General features: G+C 39.3%; 2 protein-coding genes across 5 annotated transcripts in view; one reads left to right on the forward strand and one right to left on the reverse strand.

Annotated features, from left to right (window-relative positions):
• The window catches only part of Znf570 (zinc finger protein 570), a 63,848-nt gene extending 49,382 nt beyond the window's left edge, over nt 1-14,466 (reverse strand). The window contains exons 1-4 of one of the 4 annotated variants that reach the window (XM_074058358.1): nt 14,283-14,466; nt 13,474-13,544; nt 7,904-8,030; nt 7,487-7,582 (exon numbers count right to left, since the gene is read on the reverse strand). In XM_074058358.1, the coding sequence (XP_073914459.1) occupies nt 7,487-7,582; nt 7,904-8,030; nt 13,474-13,506 (256 nt within the window). In that variant the 5' untranslated portion in view covers nt 13,507-13,544; nt 14,283-14,466. The other 3 variants (XM_074058350.1, XM_074058351.1, XM_074058349.1) reach the window with 3 other exon arrangements.
• Nucleotides 14,467-14,522: 56 nt separating this feature from the next.
• LOC141418109 (uncharacterized) overlaps nt 14,523-21,676 on the forward strand; it is a 39,510-nt gene continuing 32,356 nt past the window's right edge. Inside the window, exon 1 of the mRNA XM_074058290.1 lies at nt 14,523-14,643. The gene's annotated coding sequence lies outside the window, so the exon portion shown is untranslated. The remainder of the gene's footprint in view (nt 14,644-21,676) is intronic.

Below are 21,676 nucleotides of genomic sequence, written 5' to 3' on the forward strand. Positions count from 1 at the left end.
AGATTTTTAAGGAAAAAGCATTCTGGGCAGAAGGAACAGATGTTTTAAAGACCCCAAAGGAGAAGCATGGAAGGTATGTTTTAGGATTAGTTAAGAAGGCCAGGGTAGCTAGACAAGGGTGGGTAGTAGGAGATGAAGTCAGGAGGTGGTGACCAGATTAAGTTTCATAGGCCTTCTAAAGAACTTGACTTCTATTCTATGTAAGATGGATCACCATTAAAGTGTTTTTAGTAGAGAAGTGATATCAGATTGCTGTTTTATAAAAATACCACAAAGTGGGAAGCAAGGGAAGAAGTAAGGAGACTTATTATTAGAGTAGTCCTAGTAAGAGATGATAGTGATTCAAGACCAGGGACATATCGATGGAGGTACAGTGAGGTGGTTAGATCCTAGGTGTATTTTATAGGTAGATCCAAGAGGATATCCTGACATACTGGGTGTGGAATGTGGGAGGTGAAGCAAGCATATGTTCAAAGTTTAAGGTCTGAGCAATGGAAGGACGGAGTAGCCACAAACAGTGATGTATACACCATGCCTACAGTAGGTATGGGCAACAAGATATGAAAAATCTGGAGATAACTTTTAAGCATATTAAATTTAAGGTGTCCTTTAGATTTTGAGATGGAGACATTGAGTAGGCAGATGGACTCATGACACTGAAACTCAGCAGATAGATCTGGACTAGGAATTTAAAATTGGGAGCTGTTATCATATACATGGTACTTAAAGTGACTATAGCCAAGAGAATGAGTGTGAAGAGAGGAGGAAAGAGAAAAAAAAAGAACCCTAGAACATTCCCAACATTAAGATATTTGACAAAATAGAAGAAATCAATAAAATAGAAGTAATAAATGTAAACAACAAAACCCCAGAACTGAGAACATTAATGCCATATATTAAAGACTATATAATACAAGTCAACTTGTTTAATGATTATTTTGAAAAAGAATCAAAATATACTGTTACAGTAACACACAAGATATCGAGACACATTAGGCAAAGAATGTCACCAAAATAAATAATGATAAGAGTTCATGAAAATAGCCATTAAAAAATTGTTTATGCAGAGGCACACAATAGAATGAGATTACTATACTAGTTATGCTTCTGTGTTTTTTATCTAATAAGAATGTATTACTTTCCAATTTTAGAATAATATTTAAAGATAGAAGAAAACAAAGAGAATAACTTTGAAAGGTTAACATTGACAACAACCACCACGAAGAAGAAAAATACCCTAGAGATAAACCTTGTAAGAAATGAGCAAAACCTTTAAAATTCTAACGAGGGACCCTATCTCCAAAAGTCTGAGTAAAAGGAGATGAACACTTTTGTTTTTTATATGAATAATCAACAAAGAAATTCTCCCTAAAATAACCTATTGCTTCCATTGAATCATAATCAGAGTCTCATCATGATTTTTTGAAAGAATAATGTGATGAGAATGTAGCTTGCTCTGTCCCTGGTTCCAGGAGGAAAACTTGAAATCCCGAGTGATAGGAGCATCTCTGTTCTTTATGGTTGGTCTCACAGACAACACCTAATAATTTGTAGTAGTGAGGTGCTTCTTGATAGACCCCTATTTTGTGCTAATAAGATGACTCAGCTAAGTCAGAAAGATCAACCATGTGTTGAGAGGACTCAGTCTCTGAGCCACAATGATGATAACTGCCCAACTTCTGAGGAGGGAAAGAACACTGGAGATTGAGTCACATGGTCAATGACTCAATCAATATTCTTATGTAATGAATCCCCCAAAAGACTGCTGTATACTGAAGTTCAGAAGAATCCCTTGGAGGCAATAGCTCTTTGCCTTATAATTAAAGATTATCTTATCCTTAATTATCTTATCCTTTATAGTTAAGGATTCTGATGACTGGAAGGCCCCTGAAGATAACTGAAGCTTTGCATTTATGACCCTCCCACACCTCACCCTTAGCATCTCTCCCTCCAATGGCTCTGATTTGTACCTTTTGAAATAATAAAACTGTAACTGTAATAGAGTTCTTTCCTGAGTTCTGGTCAAACTTGAAGGTGGGCAGAAATGAGGGGTGCTCTGCCCCCTCCCCACAAACTTGTCCTTATTGTCTAAAGTGAGTACGGACTTGTGGAGCACTGTTCTCTCATAGATTTTGGACTTTGGCAAATTCATTGTAATTTATATATTTTTCAATCTCAAAGTTCATTTAAGAAATCTTCAGCATAGGCCAACCATATGTGAGGCCACAAAACAAATCTTAAAAATTTAAAAAGATTGAAATCATATAAAGTATCTTATCTGATCACAATGGATTGAAACTAGAAAGCAATAGTAGAAGAGAAACTGGGAAATTCACAAATATGTGGAAACTAGACAACACATTCTTAAACAACCAATGGGTCAATAAATCATAAAAATAAAAGCACAACATGTAAAACTTATGGGATGGAGTGAAAGCAGCACTAAAAAGGAAATTTACAACTGTAAAACCTTATATTAAAAAAAGCTCAAATCACAAAATATAACTATACACCTTTACAAACTAGAAAAAGAAGAGCAAACTAAACCAAAAGCTAGCAAAAGGAAAGAAGTAAGATTCAAGTAGACATAAAATAGAGAGCAGAATAACAAAGAGATAATCAATGAAACCAAAAGTTTGTGCTTTGAAAAGATCAATAAAACTGATAAACCTTTAGTTAGGTTGCCTAAAGAAAAAAATAAAGACAAGTAAGTAAAATCAGAAATGAAATGTGACAGTATCAATTTTACAAAAATAAAAAGGATTATAAGACAGTACTATGAACAACTGTATGTCAACCTGGATAACCTAGTGAGATGGACAAACGTCTAGAGACACATAACCACCAAGACTGAATTATCAGTAATCTAAAACCCAGGATCAGATGGCTTAGCTGGGGAATTCTATCAAACAAAAGGAAGAATGAATGTCAATACTCAAACTTACAAAAAAACTAAAGAGGAGAGAAAACATCCAAACTTGTTCAATGAGACCAGTATTACCCTGATACCAAAGCCAAAGACATTATAAGAAAATTACAGATCAGTATCTCTTACGAATATTAATGCAAAAATCCTTAACAAAATGCTGGCAAACACTATTTAACTGCATACTGGAAGGATTTTTGTGTGTGTGTGTGCAGTGCTGGGATTGAACCTAAAACTTCATGCATGCTAGATAAATATTCTAACACTGAGCTACACCTGTATAAGGATTATACACTGTGACAAAGTCAGATTCATTCCTGGAATATAAAAAAGTTTTAACAAATGGAAATTAATCAATAAAACACCACAATAATAGAATGTCAGAAAGAAACCAAATGGTCATTTCAATTGATGCAGAAAAGCATTTGACAAAATTCAACAATCTTTCATAAAAAAATGCTCAGTAAACTAGGAATAGAAGAAAACTTCCTCAACATCATACAAGCTATATACATATGAAAGATCCAAAGAAAACAGTATGTTCAGTGAAGGCAGATGGAACATTTTCCTCTAAGATCAGGAACAAGGCAAGGATCACCACTTCTGTTAAACACAGGCCTGGAAATCATAGCCAGAGTAATAAGGCAAGAAAAAGAAATACAGTTACCCAAATTGGTAAGGAAGTAGTAAAAATGCCTCCAGGTCGTATGATCTTAGAGGGGCATGGTTCAGGTGGTAGAGCACTTGCCTGAGTACAAAACCCAGTACTGCCAAGACCAACAACAACCACCTCCCAAAAAAACAAAACTGAAATCAGCTTCTCTTATAAGGCCTGCTGGCTAGAATAAAAGTGGCATATTTCTGGGGGTATGATTCAGCTTACTCATGGAAGGATATATGAACTGACTTTTTTTTTTTTTGGTGGGATTGGGGTTTAAACTCAGGGCTTCTCACTTGCAAAGCAGGCACTGTACCACTTGAGCCATGGCTCCAGTCTATTTTGCTCTGGTTATTTTTTGAAGATGGGAGTCTTTCAGACTATTTGCATGGACTGGCCTTGAACCAAGATCCTCCAGATCTCAGCCTCCCAAGTAGCTAGGATTACAGGCCTACAACACTGGTACCTGGCTGAGGAACAGTAACAACAAAAGCCAGGAATGTTTAGAAATATTTCTTCTTTACTTTTTTTTTTGATTTTTGACTTTTTGTTTTTTGAGACAATTTCACTTTGTAGCCCAGGTTGGTCTTGAAGTCAAGATCCTTCTGCCTCCACTTCCTGAGTGCTAGGATTATAGGCATACACCACCATGTCCAGCTGAAAAGATTTTTTAAAGAGCTGAAAAATATATTATCTGTCAATCTATGACTCTATATATGGAAAATGATTTTTATATGTATAATAGAAAAAATGAGAACACAAAACAAATGAACAAAGCAACAATAACAATAGTTTATATGAACCATATCTCTCTGAAGTATTTATAAAGAATTTGCTTCAGCAAATAGTTCTGGGATAGAAAAATGAATAAAGAAAATGATAGCTGGGCATGGTGGTACATGCCTGTAACCCTAACACCTGGGAGGTTGAGGCAGGAGGATCTCAAGTTTAAAATCAGCCTGGGTTACACAAGGAGACCCTGTCTCAAAAACAAAACAAAAAGACATGAGTAAATCCAAACAACAGTTACAACAAAATAATGGTCTAAATTATATAACTTCATAAAACAAAATAATAATTTATAGGATTAAAAGAAAACAAGGAAGAACTGAAATGAGGGTAAATGAGATTAAGAGAGTCCTTGGTTCCTATATTTTTATGGGAAGAAAATAAAAAGGTAAGGATTAATTTTAAATTTTGTTAAGGTGATTATAAATATTAAATTTTCTATGATGTCAGTAAAGAAAAATAGTGTGTATAATTTTCAAATAAGTAGATAGGGAAGAGTCAAAAAACAATAAAAAATAGAAAAAGCACAATTTATGAGAGCAAACAAGCAGGTGGAAATAAACTCAACTCTATTAGTAATACCAAAAAATTTAATTGACCACCATCATTTACTAAAAAGATAACCAGAGGGCTGGCAGAGTGGCTCAAGTGGTGGAGTGACTACATAGCAAATGTGAGGCCCTGAGTTCAAACCCCATACCACAAAAAAAAAAAAAAATCAGTAAGGCCACAGAAGATTGACTCACATAGTTAAAGAGTTTAATGCACATATATCAAAAATTATATTCAACTACAAAAAATACACATTATTTTCAAGGCCACATAGAATATTTACCAAAATTAGCCTCAAAGACATAAAACAAATCTCAAAAAATTACAAACATATTAAAACAGAAAATATTCTCTAACAAAATATGCTTAATCAATACCAAATAAAAATCTTAAATTAAGAAGTTAACATTTTCAAATAATTCATGGTTCAAGAAGTCACTGAGATATGATAATCAAAAAATTAAAAACAACAAAGTAACTACAATTACAGGCATGAGCCACTGGCACTCAGCTTCTTCTATTTCTTAATCTAAGAAGCAACTACCTGGGTTGTTTTATTATTTAAGCCACATACATATGTATGGTAATGTATTTTTGTGTATATTAACAATAATAAAATTTCATCATGTATTTTTGACACTACAGTTCCACATCAAAGTTTTTCTTAGGAAACTGAACAAGGTCTTAAAAGATTGGGTGGAGGCAGCAGGACGTAGCCTGGGGTGTGGGTTGACAGAGATGTTGACAATGACAGAACATTAGTCTGTCATTTTACCTTAATGCTTCCCATGTCCATCTGAAAATCCTTCCCACACCACAAATCTAAACTTACTCTCTTCTCCCTCAAATGTTCTCTAGCTGCTGATCTCGCTTTTGCTAAGACCACTGTCCTCCCATAGCCCACACCCCTCTGCCTCTTACTTTTCTCTGAGCTTCCTTTACATCATCTTTCTCTTCACATAGGCTATTTTTATTTTATTTTTGGTCATACTGGGGCTTGAACTCAGGGCCTCATGCTTACTAGGCAGGTGCTCTAACTGCTTGAATCACTCTGCCAGCCCTGTTTTGTGTTGGGTATTTTCAAGATAGCATCTTGTGAACTATTCGCTCGGTGTGACTTCAAACCTGATCCTCCTGATCTCTGCCTCCTGAGTAGCTGGGATTACAGGCATGAGCCATGGTGCCAGGCTTCTACTATTCTTTATCTGTATTGTATCTCTGCTACTGGTCCACAATTGTCTATTTATGCACACAGATAACTCCCTAGAACCTTGCGGGGAGCAAGCTGGGGAATGTTCTTGATAGTGTCCCTTTCAAAGGGAAAATTCAATAATGTTGATGTTGATTAAAAGAATAAAAGAGTGAATGAACTGATCATTCAGAGAAAAATGAGGCATTTGGATATATACTAGTGCTACTTACCAGCTAACAGTTATTGAGTTCATACTGTAAGAGGGAACTGTTCAAAGCACTTTAAAACTATTATCTCATTTTAGAGATGACAAAAGCCTGGAGAGGTTAAATAAGTTTACTAAAATTTCACTACATGGAAGTGGGTCTCAGGCAGGATTTGAACTTGGTACTTCATTTACAGCTGTCTATATGGCTCCAAGATTTATCAAATCAGGACAAGACTTTTTTTTTCAAGTACTAGGGGTTGAACTACAGGTCTTGTGCACGCTACCCCTTGAGCACTCTGCCAGCCTTTTTCGCACTGGTTATTTTTGAGACAGGATCTCATGTTCATGCCACGGGAGGTCTAGACTGCAATCCTCTTATTTGTGTTTTCCTGGGTAGCTGGAATGACAAGCAAGTGCTGCAGCACACAGCAGCTGGTTGAGATGGGGTCTTGAGTACTTTTTGCCTGGGGTGGCTTCTAATGGCAATCCTCCCAGAACTCTACTTCCTGAGTGGCTAGGATTACAGAATTACAGGCTTGAGCCACTGCACCTGGCCAGGAAAAGATTTTTTTTTTTTTTTAGTGTGTGTGTATGTGTTTGGGACTAGGGTTTTAACTCAGGGCTTCTTGCTTGCAAAGCAGGCACTCCACCACTTGAGCCACACTTCCAGTTCATTTTGCTGTTGTTACTTTGGAGATGGGGTCTCATGAACATTTGCCTGGGCTGGCCTCAAACCACAATCCTCCCAGAGCTCAGCCTCCCAAGTAGCTACAATTACAGGTGCCAGAACAAGAAAAGACTTTTTTTTTTTTTTGTGGGACTGGGTTTTGAACTCAGGGCTTTGTGCTTACAAAGCAGGTACTCTATTGCTTGAGTCACACCTCTAGCCCAGAAAAGATCTTGTAAAGACTGGAAGAGGATTATGAAACTGTGAGAGAACAGGACTCAAATAACAGATAAATGAGTTATTATGAAGGAGAGGGCACAGTGTGAGAGAAATTCAAGAGTAACAAATGTGGGAGAACATTCTAGAAGGCCCCAAGATTCTGGTAAGCCCTGGAACCTGGAAGAAGAAGAAGAAGAATGAAGATGTGATTTCTTTGAGTCAAGCTGAGTTGTCTTCTGTAAAGATTTTTGCTTGCCTATTTCTTCCTCACTCACCTGAGTACAAACCACTTGTCAGCTCTCTCTTCACCATCCATGGCTCTTGTCCTTGTTCCAACAATAATATCACACTTGGCTTAGAAAAGCAAAGACCTACATATATGAAAAGAAACAGAATTTGGTCATGCTATGGATAGCCTAGAACTTGCATCCAATCCTTTGATCATCAGGAGAAGGGAGCTTATAGTAAGCCCAAGAAAAATGTATGAAGGACAGAGAAGATGAAGCTTTAGGCATAAGTTAATAGTATACCAAGTATTCACTGTCAAGTTCATGAATATTAAATCATTTGTTTTGCATGCACAGCAGCCAGTAGGCCAATCGTAACAGATACTCTCCAAAAATTCACAAGGGAGATACCAAAGAGCCCCTTGGGAGTAGAAGTCTAATTTTTCAAGGGGAAGATATCCTTACCCAATGATACCAAGATCCTATAGTTCTCCAACATCACATTACTGTACAAATGCCTTTGAGAAGAATCCAGACAATCCCACTCCTCCTGGGAGAAGTCTACAGCCACATCTCTGAAGGTCACCAACTCCTGAAGGGAAATAAAAAAAATGAAATGAAATAACCTCTTCCCTTATCATTCTCACCTCATTTACTCTGTCCCAGGTATAATGGGCTCTCCCTATGCTACATCCTTAAATATGTCAACCTTATTCCCCTGAGGGCCTTTGTGCACCTCAGATCATTCTGTGTAAAAGAGCAGTGCTCACTAATCCCCTAGCCCTGCTTTATTATTTTTTTTCATAGTACTTTTTTGTTATTTATTGCCTGTCTTCTTTCCCCAACTAAAATGTAAGCTATATGAGGGCAGGATATGTTTTTGCCTTGATCATGCTACATTCCTAGTAACAGAACAATATCGGGCACCTGTTAGGCATTCAAATACTCACTGAGTAAACTGAATTAATTAACGAATGGTTTGAAATTTTTAAGAATCTATAAGGGGATGAAAAATTATACCAGACTGCACTTGCTATATCTCAGGAATCTGTGCTAGGCCGAGCATAGTAAATCGTTAACTCCATCAAAATCCAGAGCTCCTAAATTTTTGTGTAAAGAAATGGGCATTCCACTTATAAATTTGCTTCTGTCTGCACGAGCTGGGCAAAATTCTTTACAACTTGGAGCAATGCTATAATCCAGTTGGTTTTTAGGTTTCTATAATGGGACCACTTGTTCATGAAACTAACATTACATGTGTGTGCATTTTTAAATATGTTTCATGTTTTTATAGAAGTAAAAGATGTGGACCTATTGTCAAGGCAATAAAAAGATAAGACTTTTTTAAAAAATAAAAACATGGGATACAATTTTGTCTCCATCAAAGAAACTGTCTCCATAGAAAGAAAAGTCTTCAAGAGTTTTTCAACACTCAGTGAAATTTTTTCTTATTTAATTATATAAAGTAGCACATGAATTGCTCCCTCTCTGCTTCTGCTAACAGTTTGGTTGATAAGGTATATATATTTCCCAAAATGTTTTTCTTAGCTTATTTAATTCTGTAATAAACGCACAAATAGTTACATGTATGACATACATATTGTTTTACTGATTCTTTGATTTACGTTAATCTATAGTCAACAAAAATAATCATAATGTCAATATAAGGAGCTTAAATTCCAATCTTAAAATATTTGACCCCTAATAAAGGACGATAATATAATCAGCTTTCCATATTTGTGGGTCCTGCATCTGTAGATTCAACCAGCTGTGATCAAAATATTTGGAGAACTGGGTGTGGCGTTGCACACCTATAATCCCAGCATTCGAGAAGCTGAGGCAGCTGGGTGGCAAATTCAAGGCTAGCTTGGGCTACACATAGTAAGTCTGAGTACAGCCTGGGCTACATAGGGAGACACTGGCTCAAACAAAGAAACACACAACAGAAAAGGGGGAGGAGATTGTGCCTATACTGAACATGTACAGACATTTTTTTTCTTGTCATTATTCCTTAAATAATACAGTACAATAAGTATTTATATACTTCTTACCTTGTATTAAGTATTACAAGTAATCTAGAGACAATTTAAAGTATATGGAGGATGTGCACAGGTTATATGGATTTGTTATTGGCAGAGGTCCTTGGAACCAGTCCCCTAAGCATATTGAAGGATCACTGTGCTCTGTTTCAAACTCCATTCATAATTATCATCAAACCAGTCCGAAGCAAAAAAAGAAAAAAAAAAGTTCCTTTCACCTTACTCTTTCAGAAACATGGCTTCCATCTGAGAGGATTATTGCTCCTGCCACCCTGTCATAGGATGAATATCTTATTTCCCACATTCCTCAGACCACAGCACCTGGAGATGGAGGACCTTTCTACTCCTCACCGCTGTTTCCAGAACATTTTCCCTTCCTAAAAGACACTTGTTTTTAAATCTCATGAAATCAGACTGTACCACTCACTAGGTATGATGCAGTTCATACGTAGGTATCAATTCTCCATCATACCTGGCTCACTGTCACTCTCCAATGGTACTCTTAACATAATCTTTGACCATTTCAATAACTGCATAAATAACACTCCCAGCAACTTGGCCTCTCGTTCTGTTCTTCTGACCTCCCTTCCCCCACAATAATCCCATCCTCCACACTTCCATAGTCACTCACTTCCACGATCAGGACTCCAACCTTGTCATTTCCAATAAATGCCAAAGCCCCCCCCCCCCAATCTCAATTACTGTATTCTTCCACATTTCAACTTTTGCCCTCTGATACCCCTATCAGGTTAACTGTTACCTCTGGAACCTGTAACTCATTGCTCTTCCCACATTTTCACTGTTCCTCACCCCCCACTTTAACCTCATTTCCTAGCATGACCAGGTGTCAGAATCACCCCTTGCACACCCTCATTCTCTGTGCTCCTCTCGCTTCACTGGCCCCAACTGGCTAAACCACAGCCATCGCGCTCTCTCTCTCTCTCTCTCTCTCTCTCTCTCTCAGTACCCTGCACAGGTGAACTTGCTGGAGAACATCACACCAACTATGATAATTATTCTCACTTTGTATTTGTGATCACTGATAACAAATGGGCCCAAATGCTGCTTACGTGATACATTTTCCTAGAACATTCAATTTCAACTCTTTTGTTTTGTTTAATTTTGAGACAGTTATAACTATGTAGTTCAGACTGGCCTCAAACTCATAATGCTCTTGCTTCAGCCTCCTGAGTGTTGGTATTACAGGTGTGCCCCACCACTCTCAGCTATCCCCTAGTCTTCTAAACGACCACTTGATACTTGTCATACCTTCTATTCCTCCTCCTCCATGCTCTCATTTGATAACCTTGAGCTCTATTTCACTAAGAAAGGCCATTTGAAGAGAATTCTTACAAACTCCTACCACATCTATCTCTATCCAAATCTGTGCAGATATCTTGACCTTTACCCTACTACTATAATGAAAGCCCATTTTCCTAGTCAAGGCCAACCTCTCAGCTCCCCTCATCTACTCAAGCACCTTGTTCCAGTAATTCCCTCCTTTGGATCTTTAAATTTCCCTTTCTACAGAATCTTTAACCTCAATCTACACACATATATCCAGTGTTAGTCAGCTTTCGGTCACTGTGACAAAATACCTGAGATAAGATAATCAACTTACAAGGAGGAAAGGTTGGGCTGGTGGAATGGATTAAGTGGTAGAGCACCTGCTTAACAAGCGTGAGGCCCTGAGTTCAAATCCCAGTATGGTCAGAAAAAAAAAGGAGGAAAGGTTTATTTTGGTTCAGAGATTTCAGTCCATGGTCACCTGGACCTGTTGGTTTGGGGTCTGTAGTGGTACAGTACTCATGTATTAGAACTCATGGCAGCCAAGATGCAGAGTAATAGAGAGAGGGAGAGAGAGAGAGAGAGAAAGAGAGAGAGAGAGAGAGAGAGAGAGAGAGAGACAAGAAGAGAGAGAGAAGAGGGGGCCAGGGTCCCAATATCCCTTTCAAGGGCATGCCGCCAATGAGCTAAGACCTGCCACTAGGCCTTACCTCTTAAAGGTTCTACAACCTCCAACTAGTGCCAAGGCTGGAGACTAAGCCTTCAACAAAGGGTCTTTGGGGAGCACTTGGGATCCAAAATACAGGACCCACCTTTCTGAAACCTTGTCAACCACACTTTTCTCTTCAGTTACTATCCATTTTTCTCCTATCCTTACAGTTAAATTGTTATTAATATTATTCCTGTTATTGTTTTATTTTTCTTTCAGTACTGGGGTTTGAACTCAGGACCTGCACCTTGAGCAACTCCACCAGCCCTTTTTTGTGAAGGTTTTTTTCGAGACAGGGTCTTGCCAACTATTTTCCTGGGCTGGCTTCAAACCACAATCCTCCTAATCTCTGCCTCTGGAGTAGCCAGGATTACAGGTATGAGCCACTGGGTGCCCAGAAGTTACAGTTATTTTTGAGACAGCTATGTAGTCCAGGCTGGTCTTGATCTTGTAGTCCTCTTTACTGAGCCTCCCCAGTGCTGGCATTACAGGCATGTGCCACCATGCCTGGGCCGTTAAATTATTTAAAAGCCTTACCTATGCTCTCTTTGATTTTCATCCACCCCCAAATCCCTGTGAAGAAGACATCATATGACTTAAGTTAGCAGGATCACTTTGGCTTACTCTATTGAGAATAGACTAGAAGAGGGTAAGAATGGAAGTAGAAAGACAAGTCAGAAGAGTATAGCTATGATCCAAGTGACAGATGGTCGATTGTTCAAACAGAATAGAAACAGTGGTGACAGTAAGAAAGTAGTCTGATTCTGGATATATGTTGAAAGTAGAGCAAATAGAACTTCCTGATGAAAGACTTTCAGCTTGAGCAACTGAGATAAGGAAGTATATAAGAGTTTCTTGCTGGGCCCAGTACCACAAAACAAACCAAAAAACCCAAAGAAAGTGTTTCTTAGTGGATGTCCATGTTTCTGTCCATGTCCCAGTCACTTCCCTCTCATTAGGAGCCAGAGTGATCATACTAAAATGAGAATCAGATCACGTGTCTCTCATGTTCCCAAATGTCCACTGGCTGACTTCACTCAGTTTGAGAGGTGTTTGCATTTGAGATCTCTATTCTGCAACCACATGAATATTCTGAGTAGGCAGTCAAATATAAAAGTGTAGGCTATATACAATTTGGCAATTGTTGGCATAAAAATGGTATTTCAAGTCAAAGACAGGGTGAGATCAATGAAGTAGTGAATGTAGATCCAGAGTAGAGAAGAGGACCAGGTCTTAGTCCTGTGGCACCCAATGGTAACAAGTGCTTAATAAAAATCTGTTGAATGCATTAATGATGTTTGGGGAAGAGACTAGAATGAAGAAGTTGGCCTGTATCTGTACCTAAGGGAACAGCATGCTAACAAAGCAGAACAGTAAGTGCAAGGCCATGCAGTAAGAATATATTCAACTGCTGGGCATGGTGGTACATGTCTGTAATCCCAGTTATCCAGAAAGTGGAAATCAGGAGGATAGTGATTTGAGCCCTGGTAGGCAAAAAAATCAATGACACCACCATCTCAACAAGAAACAAGTCAGGCATGTTGGCACGAGCCTGCAATCCCAGCTATGCGGAAGGCATAGGTAGGAGGATCACAAGTCTAAGGCTGGCCCTGGGCAAAAGGAAGACCCTAATGAAAAATAAAGCAAAAAGATTGGTGGTGTTGCCTAGCAAGTGCAAGACTCTGAGTTCAAGACCTTGAGTACTGCCATTAAAAAAAAAAAGTATTCTATTCAACTTATTGTAATACTCAACTTATTGTCAATGTGAACTGACTGAATTGCACACAGGGTGAGAGAAATTAGAGGACAAGAGGGATGTTCAGATTTTGTAGAGCCCTGTAGGACACTCATTTATCTGGAATGCAGTAGGAACCCCACTGGAGAGTTTTGAGAAGCAACATTGTTGGCTACCAGGAAAGTTTCAGCAGAAGGAAAGTTAATGTCTGCTTGTTTTGTAAAGCAAGAAGGTATTTCAAGAAAGACAGGGAACACCAACTCACCTGGTACATGGTTTTAAGAAGTCCAACAGCCATTCTTTCTTCTCTTGAGAGATGACAGTGACCTCAAATGACTGAGATGGGGAAGAAAACATGAGAAACAGGCTCTCCTTGAAGCATCCAGAGTTACCAGTCTATTTTTTATCCTTTTCTTTCCTCCTGTTGTAACCTTCCCCCCAATCCAGAGAGCATAATGGAGATCTAGCAGTTTGTTTGCATACGATTTCATCAATGGCTAAATCCCATTCCAATTTATTAAAACAGATTTTCAGATTTTATAAAACAGAGGAATGCAATCATTTATACACACAACTAATAAACAATAGTACCAAGATCAAATAAAGGTCTGCATAATTCCCACAGTCATTCTCTCCAACAGATCAGAAACTTGGTAGCACCTGGCTTCACTGGGCTAACTTGAAAAGACACTGGGTGATACAAAGTCTCACTCATTCCCTTCACACATCCAAAGCTGGAAGGACTACAGTGACACACATGCCACAGCGAAAGGCATGAGTCTCAGATGGCCACTCTCTCTGACACCCTGAACCTCAAACACACTGGCATCACAGCCTAGGGTCTCACACTGGTGACAAAGAGACCGAGGGTACCAGCACCCTGGGCACAGAGAATAATTATCCATCCCGCCCTACTCGACATCACCTTCTATGGTACCAACCAGAGCCTCACTGGCCCCCGGGTCACACGGATACGACGTGGCCGCGCACGTCGGGTGACAGTCACGCTGTATGGTACCGTCACACACAGGGCCTGGGGACTGGCATCCCGATGACACACAGGCCACTCCTCACCTGCAGAACTGAACCGCGGGAAGATCCCTTTCCCGCCCCCAAGGCTGAGGCTCAGGGATTGTCCTCCACTCAGGCCTCACCCGCCGCCCAGTGTCTGCTAGAACCCAGCCTCAGGGGGCCGGAAAGAAGCGCCTCAGCTGCCTCGGCCCCGGGAGGACACAAAGCGGGCGCCGGCCCGGCTCCCGCGGGGGCCGCTGGGAAATGTAGTCTGGGCCGAAAAGGGGGCGGTGTTGCGGGGTTCCGCCGCACTGGCGCAGCGGGGCCCGCCTTTAGAAGGCCGCCGTGTGTTCCAATGCCAGTCTCTGACTGAACCCGAAGTCCTGATTCCTTTCAGTTCTGACCGGGTCGGCCATAGGGCCGGGTGAGTGTCACACTCTTTGGCGTCCGGTATTGAGGTGCTCGGTCACCTCCCTTAGCAGCCTGGGCGGGTCAGCCGCGGGCGGAGAGGTTTGCGTGTGGACCAAGGCGGTGAGTTCCTGGAATTATGCTGGAAGCCTGAAAAAGTGGGGTGCAGGCAGGTCGGGTGCGCAGGCGCATCGTTCTTCACCCGGCTGCTTCCCGCCCCAAGGCGTTTTTGCTCCCTGGATGGTTATCTTGAAGGTGGGATGGGGCAGGGAGGGTCGCCCTTTGCATTCATGAGTTGGTGATGGTGGGTGTCAATGACTCTCCTAAGTGGCTCTTTTGCTAGGTGTCTTTAGAGAACAAGGTCCCTAATCTTCTCTTTCCTTTCTTTTTCTTTTTTTTCCTCATGGTGTTGGGGATAGAATGCAGGGCAAGTTATTTGGTTATCATCTCTCCACAACCAGTTTCTGTCACTTGATTGGAACTTTGCAAGTGGGTACATGACCCTTTGATTGGCATTTTGATGTTCTTCTGAGTGTAACTGTGCTGGGTAGGCATACATTTCTAAGACAGCGTGTGTGGTTGTGTTGCTGTGTATATGACATTTGCGATGTTAACTGAGAATGTGCTATGATAGGAACTGGTTTGTGGGGTGGAGTGAAAATGTGTGACGGTGATGATTAGACTTAAAGGATGTGTGTTGACGTGTGGATTCTGGCACCTACTGTGTGCCAGATACCCAGTTGAGGTTCTGGGATAGACACTGAGAAAATTAACTTTAAAGAAAAACTGAATAAGTGTTCGTGAGCTCTATGGTACCTTCAGGAGGTTTAATATATGTGCAATTGGGTAAGACATAGAAGTCTGGATGTGCACAAAGAAATGAAGAGCACCAGAGATGGTTAATACAAGGTAAACATGTCTAAGGTGTGTTTTCTTATTATTTGTATCTCGAAAGATAAATTACTCTTTTAACAAAAATAAAAACAATGTAATTTCAAATTTGTCACATATATAAAAGCAAATTATATGACAGCCAGGAGAAGAGAAGTAAATAGAAGTAAACTATTGTTAAGGTTCCTGTGCTCTATGTGAGGTAAAATAATATTGCTTAAACAAATACTGTGCTCAGTAAAAGATACACATTGTAAGACACCGTAAAATGTGTACTGTAAAAAGCAGCTGCTACATGATAAAAGCGAGAGCACACAAGGGAGGGGTGAGGATAGGTAAGACACCTAAAAAATTAGCTAGCATTTGTTGCCTTTAACGCAGAGAAACTAAAGCAGATACCTTAAAAGCAACTGAGGCCAATAGGAAAAGGGGACCAGGAACTAGAGAAAAGTTTAGATCAAGAAGAATTAACCTAGAAGGTAACACACACGCACAGGAAATTAATGTGAGTCAACGCCCTGTATAGCTATCCTTATCTCAACCAGCAAAAACCCTTGTTCCTTCCTATTATTGCTTATACTCTCTCTACAACAAAATTAGAGATAAGGGCAAAATAGTTTCTGCTGGGTATTGAGGGGGTGGGGGGAGAGGGAGGGGGCGGAGTGGGTGGTAAGGGAGGGGGTGGGGGCAGGGGGGAGAAATGACCCAAGCCTTGTATGCACATATGAATGAAAAAAAAAAAAGCAGCTGCTACATTGAGTCCTAGCTAAAGATTACGCAAAGTCTAAGCAAACAGGCATAGCTAAAGTCATAGCAAAAAGAGAAAGAAACAATCTTAAGAAATTATCCAAAAGGGCTGGGGGTGGGGGGATAACCTAGCATGCGCAAGGCCCTGAGTTCAATCACCAGCACTGAAAAAAATCCAAAAGAAGTTAGAAGAAGTAACAGATGAGAAATAAATAGCAAGTTGAAAGATTTCTATTAATCAGATTAAATATAAATGATATAAACACCAAATTAAAAGGCAAACAGGTGTTGGATTCAATTTTTTATTAAAAAAAAAGCATGACTCAACTATATGCTGCCTATGAGAACTTCACTTTAAATGTAATAATACTAATAGGTTAAAAGTATAAGGATAAAGCCAGGCACTGGTGGCTCACGCCTGTAATCCTAGCTACTTGGGAGACTGAGATCAGGAGGATTGAGGTTCAAACCCAGCCCAGGCAAGTAGTTTGTGAGACACCCCCATCTCCAAAATAACCAGAGCAAAATGGACTAGAGGTGTGGCTCAAGTGGTAGAGGGCCTGCTTTGCAAGCAGGAAGCCCTGAGTTCAAACTCCAATCCTACTTAAAAAAAAAATAATGATAGAAAATCTATACCATGGTTAGGCTAATTAAAAGAAAGTCGGAATGACCTTGGATTTGGCAATAAGTATCTTAGATACAGTCTCAAAAGCATGAACAATGAAAGAGGAAAATAGATAAATTGGACTTCATCAAAGTTAAAAACTTTTGTGTATCAAAGGACATTATCAGAAAAAGTGAAAAGTCAGGTGAATTCACGTATGATATATTGTAAGGAAACTGTAAATGTCACAATGTACCCCCACCCAACACAATAAGAAAAAAAATGAAAAGTCAATCTACAGAATGGGGAAGGTATTTGTTGAACATTTACTGATAAGTGTTTAATATCCAGACTATATAAATAATTCCTAAAACTCAACAACAAAAATTCAACTCAAATTCAACTCAAAAGTGAGCAAAGGACCTGAGTAGACATTTCTCTAAAGAAGATAGGCAGGTGGGCAACAGGTATCAGACAAGGTGCTGTACATCATTGGTAATTAGGTTACCCTAGGCTGGGAAGGGCGAGGAGGAAGAGAAGGGCTGGAACAAGGATGCTAACTGGCATAAGGGTGCTGCTGACCAGGGGGAGTAACTTCTGATGTTCTATGACACTTTAGGATGGCTGTGGTTGACAACAAAAAAGTTATATATTTCAAAATAGCTAGTAATGATGATTTTGAATGTTCCCCACACAAAGAAATGATAAATGAGATGATATGCCAATTAACTGATCTGATAAATGAGATGATATGCCAATTAACTGATCTCATTACACATTGTGTATTATACATTGCGTATTATACTTCCACTGAATGCACTGTATCCCATAAAGATGTCCAATTTATGTGGTAATTCTATATTAAATTATAGGATGCCACTGAAGCAGTGTTTATAGCACTAAATGCCTATGTAAATAAAGATGAAAGGTCTCAAGTTAATGACTTCATCTTTTACTTTAAGAAACTAGAGAAAGCCAGGCATGGTGTCACACACCAGTAATCCCAGCTATGGGGGAGGCAGAGGTAGGAGAATCACAGTCCCAGGCCCAGCTTGAAACACTGAAGCAAAAAGTACTGGGAGTGTGGCTCAAGTGGTACAATGCTTTCCAGTAGCATAAGACCCTGAGTTCAAACCCAAGAACTGCTCCTTCCAAGAGAAACTAGAAAAAAGAGCAAATTAAGTATTATTTAAGCAAAACATAGGAAGTAATATTGGAGCAGAAATCAATGAAACAGAAAACAGAAAAATAAAGAAAAATAAAATCAAGAAAAAGCAAAGAAACCACAAAGTGGTTCTTTGAGATTATTCAAAATTTTATTTATATATATATATATTCAATATGTATATTCTATATATTTATTCGATACCATCTCAAAATCCTACTTTTTTTTTACAAATTCCTTCTAAATACTCTCCTTATAATATACGTTCACATGAAACCCAAAGCTGATTGCCTGAAAGATAAAAAATTAAGATGAATAGATTAGTGGTTACCGGGATTAGGGAATGGGGAGGTAAGTGGTGGCATGCATGTCATCCTAGCTATGCAGAAGGCATAGAACAGAAGGATTGCAGTCCATGCCAGGAGGCACGAGGACCTTTTTGAAAAATAGCTAAAGCAAAAAGGGCTGGGGCATGACCCAAGTGGTAGAGGACTGCCTAGCAAGCACGAGGCCCTGAGTTCAAACTCCAATACTACAAAAATTTTCAAAAAAAGAAAATGTAGGTCAGGAAGAAAACAAACATCAAGATGGTAGACCAAAGCCTAACTATAAAAAATGTGAACTCACTAAATATAGCAAATTAAAGAGTATGCTTGTCATTGTTTATTTATTGTGTCACTATGCTGTTTAATAAGAAACATACTTTAAAAGTAGACCACAAAAGCTAAAAGTAAAAAAGTAAAGAGAAAACAAGCAGAACTGTGCACTAATCACAGGAAGAATGGGGATGCTATAGAAATCTCTAATGTTAAAGATAAAGGAAAAATTTCCTAAAGAAATTCCAACAGAAAGATGTCACAACTTAAAGATGTATCATCCCACAAGAGAACTTCCAAATATATAAAGCAAAACTTAGCAGAAATAAAAGGAGAAATATAAAAATTTACAAGTGCAGAAATGACATCTTAATGAATGCAAAGAAACAACCTCACAATAGACAAAATATCTGAACAAGGACATAAAATATTTGAATAACCCAAATAGCCATTTGACCTCACTAATACCTGATACAGAGTTCATGTATCAACATGCACCATACAAGAGTTCGCATTCATTTCAAGAGCACAGAGAACATTTACAAACCACAGCCTGAACAAATTTCAAAACATTTGGATTGTTCTCTTAATACAATGGACTTACACTAAAAATAAATCACAAAAATTTCAACTAGGGCTCATGCCTGTAATCCCAAATCACTCAGGAGGCAGAGATCAGGAAGATAGTGATTTGAGGCCAGCCCAGGCAAAAAGCTAGTAAGATCTCATCTCAACAAAAAAGCTGGGCATGGTGGTACACTTCTGTGTAATCTCAACTACATAAGAGGTGTGAGTAGGGAGGTCGAAGTCTAGGCTGACTGAGGCAAAAAAACCCACAAGAGCCTATCTGAAAAATAACTAAAACAAAAAGGGCTGGCATTGCTTAAGTGGTAGAGCATTTGCCTCGAAAGTGCAAGGAACCGAGTTCAAACTTCAATATCACCAAAAAAATTATCACTAAAAAAACTCCCACTTTCTGAAAATTCAGCAATATGTTATTCATGGGTCAAAAAAATATAAGAACAAAATTTAAATTACCTTCAGCTGCAAGGTACTAAAAGTGAGACATTAAAGAACTACTGTGGATTGGGATTAGCCAGTGGCAGAATGCTTGCCTAGCATGCTCAAGACCCTAGGTTCAATCCCCATCCCCTCTGATGAGAATGAAGCTTAAAACCTGATGGGAAGCTGGGCCCCAGTGACTCATGCCTGTAATCCTAGCTACTCAGGAGGCAGAGATTGCGAAGATTGTGGTTCCAGGCCAGCTAAGGCAAAAAAGTTTCTGAGACCCCATCTCAACCAATAGCTGGGCACAGAGGCACATCTGTCATCCCAGCTACTGCTGGAAGTATAAATAGGATCACAGTCCAGAGTGACTTGGGCAACAAGCGAGACCCCTTCTCAAAAATAACCAGAGGAAAAAGGGCTGGAAATATAGTCTAAGTGGTAGAGCAGCTGTCTAGCAAGCTTGAAGCCCTGAGTTCAAACCTCATACCTCCAAGGAAAAAATAAATTCGATGGAATGTGGCTAAATTAGCATTAAAATGGATGCACATGTTTCAAAAGAAGGAAGGCTGAAGGCTGGTAATGATTTAAGATTCCATCTCAAGAAATTATGGGACCAAAGTCAAGCCTAAGAAAAACAAGAAAAAATATTATGTTAATAAATCAACAAAACAGAAAAATTACAAACCAGGTGTGGTATGATCCCAGGAGTTGGAGTCCAATCTGAGCAATATAGGAAGATCTCATCTCATTGAGAGAGAGAGAGATATAGAGAGAAGGGGAGGAAGAGAGGGTGGAGAGAGATGGTACGTTGTCCATATCTATAATCCCAGCTTCTCAGAAGGTGGAAACAGGAGGATCCCAATTCAAGGCCAGCCAGGTAAAGGCCCTGTCTCAAAAACAAGCTGGACATGGTGGCACATGCCTGCAATCCCAGCTACCTTGGAGGCAGAGGTAGAAGGATCTCAGTCTAAAGGCAGCCAGGACAAAAATTGGAGACCTTATCTCCCACTGAAAACAACTAAAAGCAAAGTGGCATGGCTTAAGTGCCACAGACAAGCATAGGGCTATGAATTTTGAACTCAGTACCACAAAAAAAGGGAAAAAAGGAAAAGGGAAGGGAAGAGAGAAAAGAAAAAACATTAAAAAAAGCCAAATTTGGTTCTTTAACAAACATTAATAAATTGATAAAACAGCCATATCAAGAATGAAAAAAATGACATCAGCATAGATCCTATAGGCAGACATAAAAAAGACAGTAAGATGAGATTACTAGCTTTGTCACGACTGAAAAGTTGGGATAATATGTATAAAATTTTCCTGAGAAAATACAATTTAACCAAAACCTACAAAAACTAAAATCTGAAAAAGATTATATATCATGAAGTAAATGAAATCTTTTATTTGAGAAAGAAAATGCAGTTTGGTAATAGAGGACCTCCCTAGCATGCTCAGGTCCTGGGTTCAATCTTCACCCCAAAACCTGAAAGTAAAAATGAAAGTAAAAATTAAAAACAAGATTAAGTAGATAGGAAAGGTTGGTAAATTGCACCATACTAAAAATATTCTGTTCGTCAAAAGACAAAAGACAGCATTAAGAGAATGAAAAAGCCTGTATATAAAAGAAAAATTTCTACCACCACTAGAGTTAAGAGAAGGATTACATTCATGTCCACAAAATAGAGCAGTTTGAAGGGAAAATGTGATGAAATAAGAGAATAGCTTTGCTTCTGTTCACTACCCATGCAGGGAATGCACCCTGGGAGTAAGAGAGGGCGTTCCCTTGTTCCACAGTGCTTGGCCACTCTTCCATCTTCTCCCACCTAAACCAACAAATATCCAGAGAGCTGTGGAGCAGCTTGGGGGGAAAATGAAGCCTCACCTTTGGCTTTTGGACTTGTTTATTGTGCTCTAGGCCACAGGGCTCTCCTGACTAAGGATGCAGGCGAATGATATCTTTGGGGTGTAGCATACTGTCCTACAGGGTGTACTACACATTTCATACCAGTAACTCAGGTATGATGCTGTTCCTCCCCCAGGA

This window comes from Castor canadensis, chromosome 16 (genome assembly GCF_047511655.1).
Source record: "Castor canadensis chromosome 16, mCasCan1.hap1v2, whole genome shotgun sequence".
Taxonomy (NCBI): Eukaryota; Metazoa; Chordata; class Mammalia; order Rodentia; family Castoridae; genus Castor; species Castor canadensis.